Genomic DNA, 16,715 nt, shown 5'->3' with positions numbered 1-16,715 from the left:
CAACCACCAGTTTGTGCCAGGACAGTCTGAGCGTATGCTCATCAACTAATGCCCATGAATCCTTTTCTTAAAATATTGTGAATGAAGGGCAAAATGAACTGTTCGTGTAATAAAATTTACAAGAAACATTTCAACATTCTTAATTAAAGTTATTGTGTTGTTTTACTAGATCTGTTTTAAGAAATGTTATTCTATGTAGCAGTAGTGAAGAATTCATAAACACTCAATGCTTCATTCAATTTAATTACCAAAATATTCTTATATACAGGAATCCTTTGAAAATAAAAATTGCTAAAAGGAGAAATGACTTCCACCTGTAGCCTCATTAGGAAACTAATGATATTCTCTGAGAATTGTTTTTCTAGATCTGTGTAAAAGCCACTCAAATGTGCCTTCCTCACAACATGGAGACAGGCTGTGAGGAGCAGATCAGCCATTGCAAGAGCAGTAACCGTGTCATAACGCCCATGGAAGCTTTGTTGTCCAGATTTTATCTCATATTGTGATTACTGTTTCTCCACTCTCAACCTTCCACAAATCAAACTGTGCCGATTTAAACCTGGTGATTTTTGATTTTGTGTTTTTTAAGGAAATGTGTATGATTCCACCCGAGGGCTGTATAAAATATATTTTTTTCCACAGAACATCATTACATTTTGGCTCGCCTCACCCTGCCAACCCGCCCTTCCTACTGTTCTTCTAATTGTTTTCATTCTGTGTGACGGTTCGGTTGTTTCAGGCTGCGCTTTTCACTGGCTTGAGGTTCAATACCTCCAGTAGAGGTAGAGAGCTGGTGTGTAGTCGCTCAAGATTAGGTTCCCTTGCAGAGGTTGGAGCAGAATAAGTTAGAAATATTTTTGGATAAGTATAAATGCACATTATTAGTCATTCCATATTAACCTTTGTTACTGAGTCTTACTATGCTGTATTAAAAATATATGAGAAAATGTAAACGAAAATAAAGAACTGTACAATGCTGTGGAAAGATCTTACATTTTACATTGTTCTACTCTTTTTCCTCATTTACATTCGTTCTTGGGTGGCATAATGGCACAGTGGGTGAGTAGAGACACAAAAGACGCTAATCACTGCTCTGACTGATAATTGCATTTAGATTAAATGTAATTCGAAACTCAAACATTTCATAGTCTGCTCTTGTATTGCTTACCTTGAACTGATCATGTTTTTCAAGGTTCTGATCTATGTGAACTAAACACTGCTAAACAATTTTAGTTTCTTCTCATCCAAGTCAAACTGTTTTAAAAACAGTTATAATCTGAGTCAATTGTTGATGCTCACACTATCATGTAACACCATGTGTCTAAGATGTCTATGTCCTTTGCCAAGCCATGTATCTTTTATAAGTTTGTTGGTAAGGTTATGACTATATGTATAAAGGTGAATCTCATCCATGGACCCTTTAATTCATATATTCATAAATTTACAGGTATACGTGATTTTAAAGTCTCAGACTATGCCTACCAAACTGGAATAAATGTTAAATTAAAGTCACGCTGGTAATCAGACTCACCTGAGACAGGACTGGCAGCTGTCCCTACTAGCTCTAATACTTTAAGTTCTGTGGCTGACAGCAGAAACTTCCTGTCTTCCTGGGACTGGGAACATCCAATTATACGGCACCTCACCCAGCTTTCTCTGAACTTATCCAGGATGCACTGAATCCAAGAGAGGAAACCTGGGCTGTCTTCCACTTCAATGTCAATCCGTTTGAACACAGAAAACAGGACAGAAAGACGGAGGATGTCATTCTTTTCAAACGATGCGACCCGGTTAGCTGCCAAATGTAGCTTTTCACCAGTCACTTTTTGCTGATATACTGCTTGAAAAGCAGAAACAAACTCGACAGGCAGCTGAACAAACTTCCAGGAATGCGGCTGAGAGGGATCGGTCTCCACACAGTCCAAGACATCAGAAAAAGTAACTCGGATGCATTGCAGCTCTGGGATACAATGTGGGTAGTCTTTGAGGAAATGCAGCACACACAATATTGGGTACATGGGTGAATCAAACTGGAGTGTCATCCCAGCAAGGTGTTGCCGTATTATGGGGAATCCCACGGATGTGCAATTGCTTTCATAGATGAGCTTCAGGACCCGCTCCACATTTATTAAATGAAAAATATTCCCTTCTATCATTGATGATTTCCAATGTGTGGTACTCCCATCGAAGAACTCGGCACACATTTTGACACACATACTTAAAACACGTATAAGTGTACGTGGACTGCTGGACTGCTGGTGCAATCCTTTGTCTGTATCAGCAGACATCCAGGCATCTAGACAACTGTACTGAGCCAACAGTTGTGGAATGATGACTGTTGCAGCCTTGGCGGAATGATGAAAGCAGTGAACTAGTAACAAATAGAACTGTCCCACTGCTTTAGGAAATGGCATGATTTGACTCAGGCAGATTGAAGCCTTTTCTATCTGGTCAGAGTTGAATAAATTTGCCAGATATCGCCCTGCCAAATACTCCTGGAAGTATTCATCTATGAAACGAAGGCTGTGGGGCCCACAGTTCCCTTCTACCACTAACCCCTGCTTAATCAACCAACTTGACTGTAGGCCAAGATTTGTCAAGTCTTTGTCTGTAAACTCAAACTGATTTCTCATTAAACCTTCCCAAGCCAACTGTTCGACTAAAAGCAACTTCGAGTTCTCATCAATTCCCTGCATGAGGTACTGGACGAAGGTACTGTAAAATGAAGATCCAGTGCTCAAATTCATCCCAGGCTTCTGCACTAGTGATATGCAGAGAGCCAAGGCACAAAAGGGTGTCTTCAAGCTGGCTTTAAATGAATAGAACCATACTTTCTCCAAACATTTTTTCATTACGGTGAGATTTGGCCATATAAGTCTTTTGACTAGACAGGCTGATCTGCAAGTAGGGAAGTCATTTAAAGTGACAGTTCTGTCTGGGAGGAGGTTGAGTCTGTCCATCATATAAGGACATATGGCAATGACCATGGACAGACAATGAGGTCTTTCCTGGGGTTGGAGTTTCTCTCTCAGGTTTTCCAACAATGGGTGTTCTCCTTCTCCAACATCATCCAGGAGAAACAAGGCTGTGTCACCATATTGTTTCATCATCCTCTCCAGGTTGGGTTTCACTGAGACAAGAGCAGGGCTTGCATTTAGGTTCGAAAAAGAGACATAAAACACAAATTGGAACCGGCTCAATACAGGGCAATAATCAGAAGCCCAGAGAATGGCAATCTTTTTCAGCAAGGCCGTCTTCCCTGTGCCTCTGTCCCCTTTTACAACAGTTAGGCCATCCAAGCTCCTCAGTAACTCAGGCAGGGTCACGCTCTGTGCTGAACTTCCCTTCTGCTCTTGTGAAGTCATGGCAAGATCTACAAAGACCTTTTTCAGGTCGATGGCGAAGCAGCTCACATCTTCTACCACTGCTGGTTTGCAGAATGATAGGCTGCTGTAAACACTTCTCAGAAAGTTGGAGAGTCTGTCTTCAAATGTTCTCACATCTTCAGTTATAGGATTACATTCTGAGAAGAAAAGAGCAAACAATCTGAGCCATCTTAGAAAACACCCTTCATCTCTTATTGAAGAGTAATATAGAAAGGGAACAGATAAGAGGTGGCCTATCCTCTTTTCTCTCTATTCTCTATTTCTATCCTCTCTATTCCACCTGTCCTACACATTAAGGTGTTAAAAAGTGTACCTAGCCACATTATCATCTGGGTTAATACCCTGTCTTCTCTCAAGAAACAGATAATAGAGCCTGCTAAATTCCTCAACAGGTGAAACTGGTAAATGACAGGGAGCACTATGATTGTGGTTGCAAGTCTCGGTCATGTCATGGGTCAAGAGTAGGGTGGGATTAGTTGACCAGGGCTCTTTTAAAAACTCTCTGTGGCACAAACAGGCTAATGGTGCTGTTAGTGAGGAATTCTCCATGAATCAGCACCGAACCTCTGGTACAGTGCAGTGGTGCCTGTGTCATGTCGAAGGACGAACAGCTTGAAAGTGGGAGAATTAGAGTGGCAGAGTCTGTATATACAGTACTCCCTCATTTTCTCCTACGTGCGATTGTGAGATTTTTAGCTGTGAGACAAGACATGAAAAATGCATACATGGATTCCAGATAATGTGGATTTATAAACAAATTAAGCTCAATTAAATCTGTTACAACAAAGGCCATTTAAATTAAAAAAAATAAATAAATGGCTGGATGAGATTCTCAGATCAAACAAATTAGATGGGCACCAAAAGACATTCTCTCATTTGTGACCATAGTGAAGTAATTCTTAAGATCTGAATTGTGAACACAAGACGTACAGCACTCAAAACACATTACATTATTCCACCCGAGGAAAAATTATTACATTTATTACATTAATGTAATAATGTAACCTTACATTATTACAGGTGTATCACCTTAACTCTTCATGCAGATCAGAAAACACTTGCTTATTAAGGCAAATCTGGCTAAAGCTGAAACTGACATTAAGTCTTTCACTACGTTGCTGAGAAAAAGCTTCTGGACCACCTAGGTTTGTCTGCTTCTAAACATAATCAGATTTGATGAAAGTCTTATCCAGTTTGCTCTTGGAGTTACTCTATCTTGGCAGGGCAACTGGTCCTGGGTAAACACACCATTTTCATTAACATCTTCCATTTGCAGTGTCACATTATGAAAGAGGATGATTGGAACCTCAGTGGATCAACTTTTGCACAAGGGCACATTTACTGTTTTATTTTTTTAAATTCTGTTAAATTCAGCAAATAAATAGAAACTGTGCGTTAAAATTTGCAGAAATATGTCAAATTTAAGTTTGTTCACTGCAAGGGTTATGTTAACTTTTTCCACTTAGAAAATCAACAAAACATGTAATTAGGCCTGGGGTGCCCAAACTTTTGCATACAACTGTATATTCAGGAAAAACACACCAAGGCATCGACTGGTTTGAATATTTATTTGATGTTTTTGTATCACTCTTACTGCTGAGTCCAATAACATCTGCCTAAAACCCTTGTATTTCGTCTTGAATAATGAGAGCCTTATTAAACAAAGGTGATGTGATATGATCTTCCACCTGAAAATGTATGTTCACAACAAACCTGGGAACTCTGGCTCCTGGTTCTGTAGGTTGTTTTTCTTTGATGTTGGTTCAGATTTCTGCATTTGAATACATTTGGTAATAAATCAACAAGATATTTATTAATCAATCAAAAAACACAATTTACAGTATCAAGACATCTGCATGAGCAAATCCTTCCAAGAACAGAACTAAAAACAATACGACCATATATATTTCAGACACCTGAGAAACAGACCAAATATTTCCTTCAGAATAACATTACACAATAAGATTAATATCCCATTCAAAGTAAAATATTTCATATTGAGGATACATTGGCACAGTGGCACAGGGGTTAGCTGTCTGTGTGGTGTTTGAATGGTCCCCTCGTGTTTGGGTGAGTTTCCTCTAGGTGCTCTGGTTTCTCCCAGTGCAAAAACATATCAGTCCATCAATTGGCTCCTGGAATAACTGGCCCTGGTATGAGTGCGCACGCGTTTGTCCTTGTGGGCTCTGTTTTGGACTGGCGTCCTGAGCAGGGTGTACCCTGCTTTGCACCTATTGCTTGCCAGATTTTGCTGAAGCAATCTACTTATGCATATAAAAAAAAAATCATCATTAGTCACTCAACCTGATCATGTCAAGATCTTACAGAGATTACAACATGTTTACCTACCATTTCTTCAAAAGCATGATGTTGCTGCTTCTCTAAAACAAATGGACATCTAAAATGATAACAGAAAAAATGTGTGCTTAAGCATTATTAGACAGACAATTTTGTTTGGACATTTCTGGTACTAATCAGGGGATCAGTCTCACCTTACACCGCTGTTTGCTTTTAGCACTATGTCATGTCATGTCTACACTGGTCTGAGATTATTTTACCTGTCCACTAATTAAATGACTAATATTTACCTGGGAGTAACAATATATCATGAGAAGATGAGATGTGTCGTAAAGGCAAACTTTGTTCTCATATAAAGTCTGCTGGTTCATCTGATTGTCACTGTTTCTGTACAAAATAATCTAAGGAATGACAGCAATAGGCAGGGGGTTCTATTACAATTACGGTTATTGCAAGTTGTGATAATGAAGTATGAAGTAAAAGTGTAAGGCTTCATGTTGGAACAACTGATTGTTAATGATGCCCCTCTCTGTCATCAGCTGTTGCTTTTCTACTTTGTCATGCTTGACAATTCTTGTTACAGTTTATTTTGAAATAAACTTACGGTTACATAAAAGCACTTGATAATCAAGACGTTTTTCACTACTTACTGTGGAGACCATTTTTGGTGTCCCTCAAAAGGAACATCTCCATCTTCCCACTTAAAGACCTCCAGTCCACAGAGGAAACACTTCACCTTGTCCTCTGTGCCTGGAGAGGACACCCAAAATGTGAGTTACTGTACTAAGAAAATAGTTAGAAACAACTGTATGGAAGGATTCACCATAGCACTTGTTAACACAAATGTTTAGTTACAGTAGATTCTTAAAATCAGATTTGTTTTGTGTAGCACTCTTCATCAACAGAGTGCTACATATAGTTTAAAACAAGCGATATCGAATGTACTGTATGTAGAAGCATATACTGTATACAAACAGTGACAAAAAGCATGTCCAGAAATGTTTCAAGTAGTTTGTCTAATGTCTGATGGAAATGAATTCCATAAATAGGGAGCATGACAGTAAAACTCCAGCTGCCACTGTAGCTTAGGTGTTTTTTGTGAGAGTGAGAGTTTGCAGATCTGAGAGAGCTCTAGAAAATCTGGAGTGATCAACATCTAAAGATGAGCAGCCATGTGCGTTAATGGAGTCATTTTAAACTAATTCCAATGCTTCCCAGATAACCAATGAAATGATTTTAGAACTGGTAATAATATGTTGAGAACACTTGGAGTGAGACAGTAGTCTTGTAACTACATTTTGCGAACATCAGCAAACAAGAAATTGGAAAAAAAATCAAGTTGTGAGATTATAAATCTGAGTACAGTATTTCTCCATCCCTCAAGCACGTTTCAATCTAGCTGTATTTCTGTGATGGTGAAATTTAGTTTTAAACAACAGAATTTGAGTGAAAGTAGAGTGCTTAGAGTTCAATACAGTGGCTATCAAATATATTCACCTTTTTGGGACTTGAGATTGGGACACTTTGTCTTATACATCCCAAAGACATATTGGTTAGGTTAGTTAGCATCCCTATATTGTCCCAGAGTGCTTGTGTGCTTGCATGCCCAGGCTCTGTGACTAAAGTCTCATCCACGTGTAGTTCCACCTTAGGCTTCAAGAATAGGCTCCTGGTTATTGCAACCTTTTTCCAGGAAGAAGTACAGTAGCTACCTGATAAAGGATGGATAAATGCTTAATTTCACAAAATCTGTTTTGACCTTGTTTGTCAGGTTAATGATGGCCTATATCACTACCATACATTTTATTTAATGGTAAAATTGTACATTTTTAATTATAGTAAAATTCATTAGTAGGAGAAAATCAAGCTTTTTCAAAAGGACATTTAACAAGACGATTATAGTCATTAACTATAATCTTGGTATTGTCATGGTATTTATTCAGACAAAAAATAGAGGAAAACAGAGATCTCACAAAATTAGCGTAGGATTAAAAACGGCAATTCCAAATTGAACAAAATTTTGAATTAAAAAGTGTGCCTACACATTTCAATTATTTGTACTAGCATGACTATGGCTCTCTTGGCTCATGGAACAAGGTTTAGGAAATGTGTATATTTACCAGTGTAGAAAAACCCAGCTTGGCTCAGGGCTTTTGGGTCAGCTGAAGAATCTGAAGGCCACATTAGGAAAGACTCCAGACGAAGATTCTCATCTTCAAATATGTTCAGCTTTTCCTCCAAATTAGCTGAAAAACAAAATGCAAAACAGAAAATGGAGTTTAATAAGAAGTCCTATATTTTATAAGCAATTTCCTTCATCCCAGCTTATTACTCCATAAACCACGAAGGCCGAATGGTCACATCTAACAAGTTTAATTATTTACATTGCACAATTTTAAGTTTGCTTAGTTCTGTCCTGTTATACCTTTCAATAATGTAAATTTACAGAAAAAGAAAAAAAATTGTGTTGTTTATAAAAAGGGTTGAGGAGTCTGATGTTTGATCACAGCTGTATTAAAATGTTAAACTGGTTTTGTGTCTAATATTTTCAACATTTTCAGGGTATCTAAACCACAGCAACCTTTTTCTCTTTCTTTCTAACCGGTTTTAACCAATCTTACACTTGTTAGGGTATTACATTAGTCATGGAGACAAGTGAGCAGGAAGGGTTGAATCATGTTGCAATTTGTGCAAATGTGAGTTTGCAACAACATGGCAACTAACAGTACTTTCACAAAATTCAGTTTTGTGCTCAATTAGAAAATGTTTATTTTTTTTCTATAATGTCAATGAATTTATTTTGTTACAGAGATTTAATAACCACTCTGGGAAATAGGAATGCATGTTTCCCATTAAAATAAATGTCTGTGCATCATTTTATAATTTCTTAAAATAGGACACCATAAGAAGAGTCTGAATACTTTTGCAAGGCACTGCATATACTCTACATTGACAGTAAATACTGCACTAAGTCAATAAACTTGACACTTAGACTTACTTGAACAATTTCTTTCTTCTGGTGTCTTTTTTCTGTTTTTAAAATGGGATCCCTGTAGAACAAATAAGGAAGAAGTCTATATTATTCAAGAAATGCTAAACTGGGCAGATGTTTAAAAATGCAAAAGATCAGTTACATTTTGCACATGATGTTTATTTTTTAAAAGATAGTTCAGCAACTCTGAACTGGAAATGTGTTTGCTGATATAGTTGCTATTTAAACACATTTAAGTGATTTTATAAAAAACATACTTTTCTACTGACAATTTCTGGTTAATGTGTTCCTGGTAAACAAAAGCTTTACAGTAACTTAATGACTTTTCCTGAAACACTATTTACTAAACACACAACTATTAACAATTAAAAGTTTGCATACCTGCCAGTAGCACAGTACATTGCTTTGTTAATTTGTATACTAATATATATATAATCAATAGTAATAGCATAAATACTGTAACTGAGGTAATGCAATGGAATTGTGTTATTGTTACTGTTGGTGAATTTTTATTATTGGCTTAATGAACAGTCTGTATCAGCTTGGGAATGGAAGACTGAACTAAATCTCCACATTTATTATGCAAAACACAGTCTTGATTATGTTGACTTTGTAATGTTATAATTTACATTGCCATGGCGCTACAAGGGTATTAAAAACAGAACCACATTTACCTTCACTCCTTTGAAAGCATTATACTGGTTTATGTACTCCAAGATTTCATCTGTTGTTTTCTTGGTCTGAAGGTATTCACATCTTCATGAAGGTTTCCAACAGCAGCACACAGAAACATTGATAACAAAAGTATGAAATTAACACCAGCGCCCAGTTAACATTAGGAGTGCACGTAGCTACCCAATTAACATCAGGTGCACACCAGCTGCTCAGTTAACATCAGGAGTTCACCCCGCGCCCAGTTAACATCAGGAGTGCACTTAGCTACCCAGTTAATATCAGGGGCACATCGAGCTGCCCAATTAACATCAGGTGCACACCCAGCTGGCCTGTTAACATCAGGAGTACATCAAGTGCCCAGTTAACATCAGGAGCACACCCAGCACCCTGTTAACATCAGGAGTACATCAAGTGCCCAGTTAATGTCAGGAGCACCCCCCAGTGCCCAGTTAACATCAGGAGCACACCCAGTGCCCAGTTAACATCAGGAGCACCCCCAGTGCCCAGTTAACATCAGGAGCACCCCCAGTGCCCAGCTGCTCCAATTACTTTTTTTAGCATTAACCTGCTGCGCGTGCTGATGAACTGCAGTGTGAGAAAAGCAAGTAAAAAACTGAAGGGTCCTAAAAACATCTTCATGATCAATTCTCAAATGGACCACGTGACCTACTCTGGAAACCACTTTGCGTGCTCCTCCCAGGGGTCATCATCCGCTCCCCAGTGGCCCAAGCAGCCGCCGCAACAGAAGCAGAGCACATGGTCCTTTGTACCTGGGAAAAACAGAATGTGGCAATTCCAGGACAGATGCTTTAATATGGAAAAGGACTCGTCACACATTTTGTCGAATAGGAAATTGGTACATCTTACGGTATCATCATCCTGAAACAGCTGAAGATTTCTCATGACTCACAGACTGTAATAAAAGACTCAGATTTTTGTAATTCACTTGTTTTCAGTCAAAAAGTAGCTGTACTATGACTGTAGAAGTTGAAGTTTCTTTAATTTACCCTTATCCCATTATATAGGTTTTCCATTAACTGTTGTCACATTTGAGGAATTCTGCATTATAATAATGCTCATTTAAAAACCTATTACACAAAGGTTACACAATTAACTACTTTTTTATTAGCTTCCTAATTCTGCTCATGTGTTTCTGGATAGATTTCTGCCCTCCTTGGAATAAAGCAAGTTTCATCTTGGACATTTTCATGAATCTTGCTAAATTGTAAACTTTGTCATGCATTGTACTGGACCCTGATGCCAATTTCATAACGAGGGGTCTGGGTGATTCAGCTTAGACACAAGCAACCCCAAGAAATGAGCAACCAGGTACATCCCTGGGCTAAAAGGACTGTTCTGCTCTGACAGACCCAGAAGTGCTTTCTTCAGCTTTGAAAAGAGAAAATGATAAGGGACAGAGACCTTTTCCAAGCATTAAACATCATTAAGTGATCAGAGAAAGGCTACCCAGTGAAATCCCAAGAGTCTGTGAACAAGCAAATCATTTAACTCTTCCCATCCCCTCTGTCAAAATATTTTGATGAATCACAGAAATGATGTTTTGATTTTCAAGTACCAGAGAACTCTGTAAAAGCATGACATATCCTATAGCTCTTCCTTATGGAATCTGTAATGAGCATTGTTTGAAAACACAGACAGGTTAATAATCACATAGAATTGGTTTTTGCCAGTTCACAAGAGTTGTTATTCACAAGGCTGCCCATTTCTCCTGTTCCAAACCATCCTGTTGCTTCACCCATTTTGTTTTGTTTCTTCTCTTGAGCAAAGATTTCCGAGCAAACACACTGATGCAAACCAGATCGTGATTGCTCACACCAAGAAAACAAGGCTTGGCTGTCTTTAAGAGTGAGATATACAGTTCCAAAGTTCGAGACATATCAAAGCTAAAGGGTGACACTTTCTTCTTTTTCTTTCTAAAGGTAGTGTGTGCAGATTTTTCACATCTCTTTCCCCCTCTTGCGTATTGGTTTTTACCTTGCAAATCCACGATGCAAAGTGACACACAAGCCAATTCAGAATATTTCCAAGTATTCACCCCTTTAAATATATTGCATGGCAGATCAGGATTAAAGCTATGCAGAAAATGTTTAAACGTGTTGACTGTGAGGTCAGAGTCCTGGCCTTCTCTATGGGTGAGAGAAAAGGTGTCTTATAATCCAGCCTGGGAGTCTCCTCAGTGTCTCAACCAGTAAAGGACCTAGTCTACATGAAGGCTGAACTCTGTGCTTCAGGTGGTTCTATCGGGGAGGGATGTACCTCTTCTCCAGTTGGTATAGGGCTGTTGAGCTGTTATGTGTTAAAGGCCTATCTGATCTATGGACATTATAGCTACAGTATATAGAAAGAGAGATACGCAGGCAGGCTTATTTTGGGAGTGAGCAAAGGATGCAGTTTGCAGAATGAGGACTGTCTGTGGAGAAGAAGGCAGGGGAAGCCAGCGAGAGAGGAGCTGTCTGGAAATTAGAGGGAAGAGCCGCTGGGGAGAGTCTGCTAGGAATATACGGACAGCGGAATAGCAGGATCTGCAGCAGAGCCAGAGCAGGGCAGTTTCCGAAGTGCTGGAAAGAGGATTTCAAGTGATAAAATCTGGATCTGTGCTGGACCAGTGCTTGTTGAAGGTTAAAGGAGAAGGCCATGGTTCAAAAAGGCTTGTAAGCAGTAGCCAAAATGTGGTTAGAGCTCAATTTTTGAGCACCGGTCTAGTTGAGACTCCTGCCTTAAATACTCCGCTTAATGCTATGACTGACTGGTGGTTTGGCTGCCTGATTGATAAACAATTGCCTAATTAAGAGGAGACCCGATTTCATTGGCTCGGGGCTGGAAAGGTGAAAGCAAATGTGCTGGTTGCCCCTGTATAGACATGACAGCACGTGCACAATCCCCATTTAACATTTTGTTTATATACTTTGATATTGGATGTCCCATTCAGGGGAAAGTCATCTGCTCTGTAGTCCACTTAATGCTATCGAAACCGGGATGAACTCTGGCCCCATGTGCTCTTGTGGACTTTTACCTTACTTTCGTTATTGTAACATGTTCTAAATAAGTTTTTCCCCACTTCGTGAGATATTCTTTCTAAGTATTTCAGTAAACACCTCACATGTCCAGCCCATAGAAATGCTTGTTCTGAATATTGCCTGGGAACATGCCTTAAAAGGTAAACTTAGGACAGTAATCCACTTTGCACTACCACTGACATCACAATGGTTTGTTAATGAGTTTGTGGCAACAGCTTCTGCCCTCTGAGCTTGGCAATAATCAGATTAATTTGCCCTAGTGTTAATGCTCTGTGTGGTGATCACAAATCTGATCCTCTGTGTTTTTGTGAACTTTGTTTTTGTGAAAATTGTTATATACTCAAACACCTGTGAATTTAGAAGGATCATTGCCAAAGCGTCAAATTAACAAAAGAAGCAGAGGCACTGGGAGCAGATTACAGCAAAAAAGTGTTATCTATATTTTAACTACAGAAATCAGACCGAAAAGTGGCTCACATTACATTTGAAATTCTATTTTCTTAGAAGAAAGACCCAATTCTTTGCTCTGTAATGGCAATTCCTTCTGATATCTTTACTATTCATTTCTTTCTGGAATTCTTTTTCACATTGAGGGCTCTGATGCTACTAATCTTAATATACCAATGTAATAATATATAGATTGTACAATATATGGAGGTATATTAATCTCAATGTTGAGTGTTCCATCTGCCCTACCTGTATAGAAAAACCCAGCTTCAGCAAGCAAGCTGGGATCAACCTGGGCATAAAAGGGCCAGTTGTGGAAGGACTCCACTCGCTGCTGTTTGGTATTGAATTTTTGGCCGCTGTTCCTGCTCCAGGCCTCCGATACCTGTACACGGACATCATATTTTGGTATATTCCCCACATCGTCACCTCTCACAAAACCACAATTGGGGTCCCATTCCCGGTGCTTTTGCATAGGTCTCTTCTGCATACCAATCTGCCCAATAACCACACCGCAGCAGAAGCACTGCATAGCCTTGTCTCCCTCAATGGAGTAAAATCCAGCCTCTGCCAATCCTGACGTATCTCCGAAGGTTTCTGACTCTTGCATTGTTTTAATCCTCTCCAGCTCGCTCCTCATTTGGTGGTTGTAGTGTCGTCCGTTCTGTTTCCTGACGGTCTGGTACATTTTTTCATTGTCTTCTTGAATTTTAATGGAGTTGTGGTTAAGAAATGAAAATACATGCTCACTGAAGTCAACTTCCTTACGAGAGAAGTAATCTTCTTCTTGTGGGTCCTGCGTAGTGCTGGGTACTTCTGCAGCCATACTAGATAGATCGAGTTCAACAGGTCTGATTTTCCTTTATTCTGCCAAGACAGTCTTCTGCTAAAAGAGCAGGACGAATCAGCAGGCCTGTAGGAAACACAGAAATAAAAACACTGAAAATTATAAGTACTGTGGTATCTCTGTGAGACAAAGCACTGGATCTTAATATTAGTTACATGTATTCATTAACTATTATGTTTTGCATTGTCATTGGCGCTTTTCTTTAGTGAAAGTAAGATTTTAAGGGGAAAGAGACGTTAATTTTTGAATACTGTATACACTGCTGTGTGAAGAAAGTCACTTTTCATTAGTGTCTTACATCCTGAAGAGCAATATTACAAAAGTGTTAAGTTATTTTATAATATAGTAAGTGGAATATATACTCAACTTTCCAATGGTTCCACTGGTTTCAATACCATGTTCCATCTTTTCACTTCTATTTTGTCTGACATTAACCTCCAAATAAACAGGGGGAACTGGAGCCTAACCAGGCGAGCAACAGGTGCAAGGCAGAATACACCTTGGACAGGACACCAGACATCCCAAGTCTCCCGGAAGCTCCAGGAGTCTCCCGGAAATCAGCTCCCGCAAGTGATCCATAATTTCCCAGAAATCGCCCCACGCTCCCAAATGTTTCTGCTGGAGAAACCCCCGGTCCGAAAAATCATCAGCGAATTAATTAATTATACAATATGACCTTGAGCCATCTGAGAATCTGCTAAACACGCCACATCTCTGTACAATGAACATTTGCAAAGAAAGTGAGATTATTCAACTGGACTGGTGAGTTACAGTATTTTTTAGTGTATTGCATATATATTATAGTATCTTTCAGCGAATTATTTAATTATATAGCCGTGACCCCACCCCCCGGTTCACAAGTTTCAGAAAATCAGATTTTGCATTAATTTGTACTATTAAATCAACAGAAATGCAAGTTCCTTGTGTGGAAAAGTTAGTACACTCCCATCTTTATCACTGCATCAAATGCTTAAAATTAGAAAAAGGTGCACCAAAACAGGTGCAAATGATTAGAACATCATTAGAGAGTAATTTGGAGGGCATTGCCTTATATAAATATCAGAAACCTGTGGTCTGGTTTGGTGTTAGCAATGGGGGGTGGCTACATTATGTTAAGATCAAAAGAGCTCTCTGGGGCCCTCAGAAGAAAGATTGTTGATGTCTGGGAAGGGTTTTAAAGCCATTTCCAAGCAATTTGTAGTCAATCACTCCACTGTCTAAAAGATCATCTACAAATGGAGAAAATTTCAAACCACTGGCAATCTATCCAGGTCATGTTGTCCCACCAAATTCAGCCCAAGAGCTGACTGAAAAATGCTGCAGGAAGTCTCCAAGAACCCCAGGATAACAACAAGGGATTTACAGGCAAGTCTTGTCTCAGTCAGTCAAAGTGCATGAGTCAACCATCTGAAAGAGACTGCACAACTTTGCCCTACATGTGAGGTCAGGAAGGAAGAAGCCCTCTCTGCTCTTAAAAAAGAATTATAGATGCATGACTGAAGTTTGCCAGACAACACCTAGGTGAAGATCAGGACTAATGGAACAATGTGCTCTGGATGGATGAAATTAAGGTAGAGCTGTTTGGCCACAATGCCAGATGTCATGTTTGGTGAAAACCAAAAACTGCCTTTGACCAAAAGAACCTCATACTGTACTAACTGTAAAGCATGGTGGTGGAAGCATTATGATTTGGGGCTGCTTTTCTACCTCGGGGCCTGGTCAGCTTGCCATAATAGCCAACCATGAGTTCTACATTGTACCAGAGTACTTGAGGAGAATGCGAGGCCATCTGTCAAAAAGCTAAAGCTGAAGCTGAACTGTAAGTGGACCTTGCAACAAGACAATGACCCAAAACACTCAAGCAAATCCACAAAGGAACGGCTCAAAAAGAAGAAATGGATGGTTAAAAGTCAAAGCCCAGATTTTTAACCCCATAGAAATGCTGTTTTGAAGGAGTTCTGTAAGGAGGAGTGGGCAAAACTTTTTTTGCGATTGTGATTTTTTGTGATTTCTGCCAAAGGGGGCAACACCAGCTATTGAAGCTAGAGGGTGTACTTATTTTTTCCACAGCAGACAATTGCATTTCTGACTTTTTTTGTTGAATAAATGATGGCAAAGAATTTTCTTTTGTTAAATTAGATCACAATTATCTATCAATATTGTTCAAATGAAGATCAAATACTGTATCCATACTGTACATGCAAATATGTTGAGAAAAACACACACCTTTTCAGGGGTGTACTTACTTTTTCACTGTATATGTGCACACTCACACCACTATCAATCTTCCCAGAAGGAAGTTAACTTCCCGTCTTTCGACTGAGTGGAGACCAAGACAAACGCTGGGAAGACATGCATACTGCACGCAGATAACACCTCAGGTCTGGAATTGAACCCCAAGCCTCAGAGCTGTAAAGCAGCAATGCTAATCACTGCGTCACCATGCTGAACCGTAAACACCTACTTCTATACAAAGTGTACAATATAACTCGAATAAACAGCATCTTGCTGATTTTCTATTTTATTTTTTAGAAAAACGTTAATTATACCGAATTTGCGTTTAAGATTTTGCTCATTATCCTATTATTTGCGGTATTGCTTAACACAAATTACTACTCCCACGGATTTATAATATAATGTTGAATGTGATTATTACTTAATGTAAGCATGGATTTATTTCAGCTTAAAAACAGTATTAATTTGAAATAAAACATACAATGAAAGGCAGGAGAGAAGTGTCATTATGTCAGTTTTACGATATAAATATTACGATAGTTGAAACAGCAGGCTATCCTGTAGTTTCTCAAGTAACTTAATGATCCCTGAGTGATAGTTGACGATAACCGCCCCTCAAAACTGAAACATGACTTTCTTACTGACTGTGTCAACGCTAGATCTCCACCAGAAGCAGGTCCAAATGAATCCTGTTTGGTCCAAGATAATACTTCCACAGTCACACATTAGTGATATTCTGGTCACAGGACGTCCAGATGAGGAAAATTCACTTCCGGCTTCTTACTGGAAGAGTTGTC

At 39.0% G+C, this 16,715-nt stretch overlaps 1 protein-coding gene across 1 annotated transcript in view; it reads right to left on the bottom strand.

Moving 5' to 3' along the window:
- LOC148835901 (baculoviral IAP repeat-containing protein 1e-like) overlaps positions 1–16,715 on the bottom strand; it is a 25,412-nt gene extending 8,697 nt beyond the window's left edge. Inside the window, exons 1-10 of the mRNA XM_088914926.1 lie at positions 16,564–16,715; positions 13,086–13,749; positions 10,022–10,121; positions 9,351–9,432; positions 8,683–8,734; positions 7,805–7,930; positions 6,335–6,434; positions 5,736–5,784; positions 5,100–5,157; positions 1,532–3,523 (exon numbers count right to left, since the gene is read on the bottom strand). Coding sequence (XP_088771052.1) covers positions 1,532–3,523; positions 5,100–5,157; positions 5,736–5,784; positions 6,335–6,434; positions 7,805–7,930; positions 8,683–8,734; positions 9,351–9,432; positions 10,022–10,121; positions 13,086–13,662 — 3,136 coding nt within the window. The 5' untranslated portion in view covers positions 13,663–13,749; positions 16,564–16,715. The remainder of the gene's footprint in view (positions 1–1,531; positions 3,524–5,099; positions 5,158–5,735; positions 5,785–6,334; positions 6,435–7,804; positions 7,931–8,682; positions 8,735–9,350; positions 9,433–10,021; positions 10,122–13,085; positions 13,750–16,563) is intronic.

Source organism: Atractosteus spatula, chromosome 4 (assembly GCF_055471065.1).
Source record: "Atractosteus spatula isolate fAtrSpa1 chromosome 4, fAtrSpa1.hap1, whole genome shotgun sequence".
Classification (NCBI taxonomy): domain Eukaryota; kingdom Metazoa; phylum Chordata; class Actinopteri; order Semionotiformes; family Lepisosteidae; genus Atractosteus; species Atractosteus spatula.
Note: the sequence above shows the minus strand (reverse complement) of the source record. Positions and strands in the feature narration are given on the sequence as shown.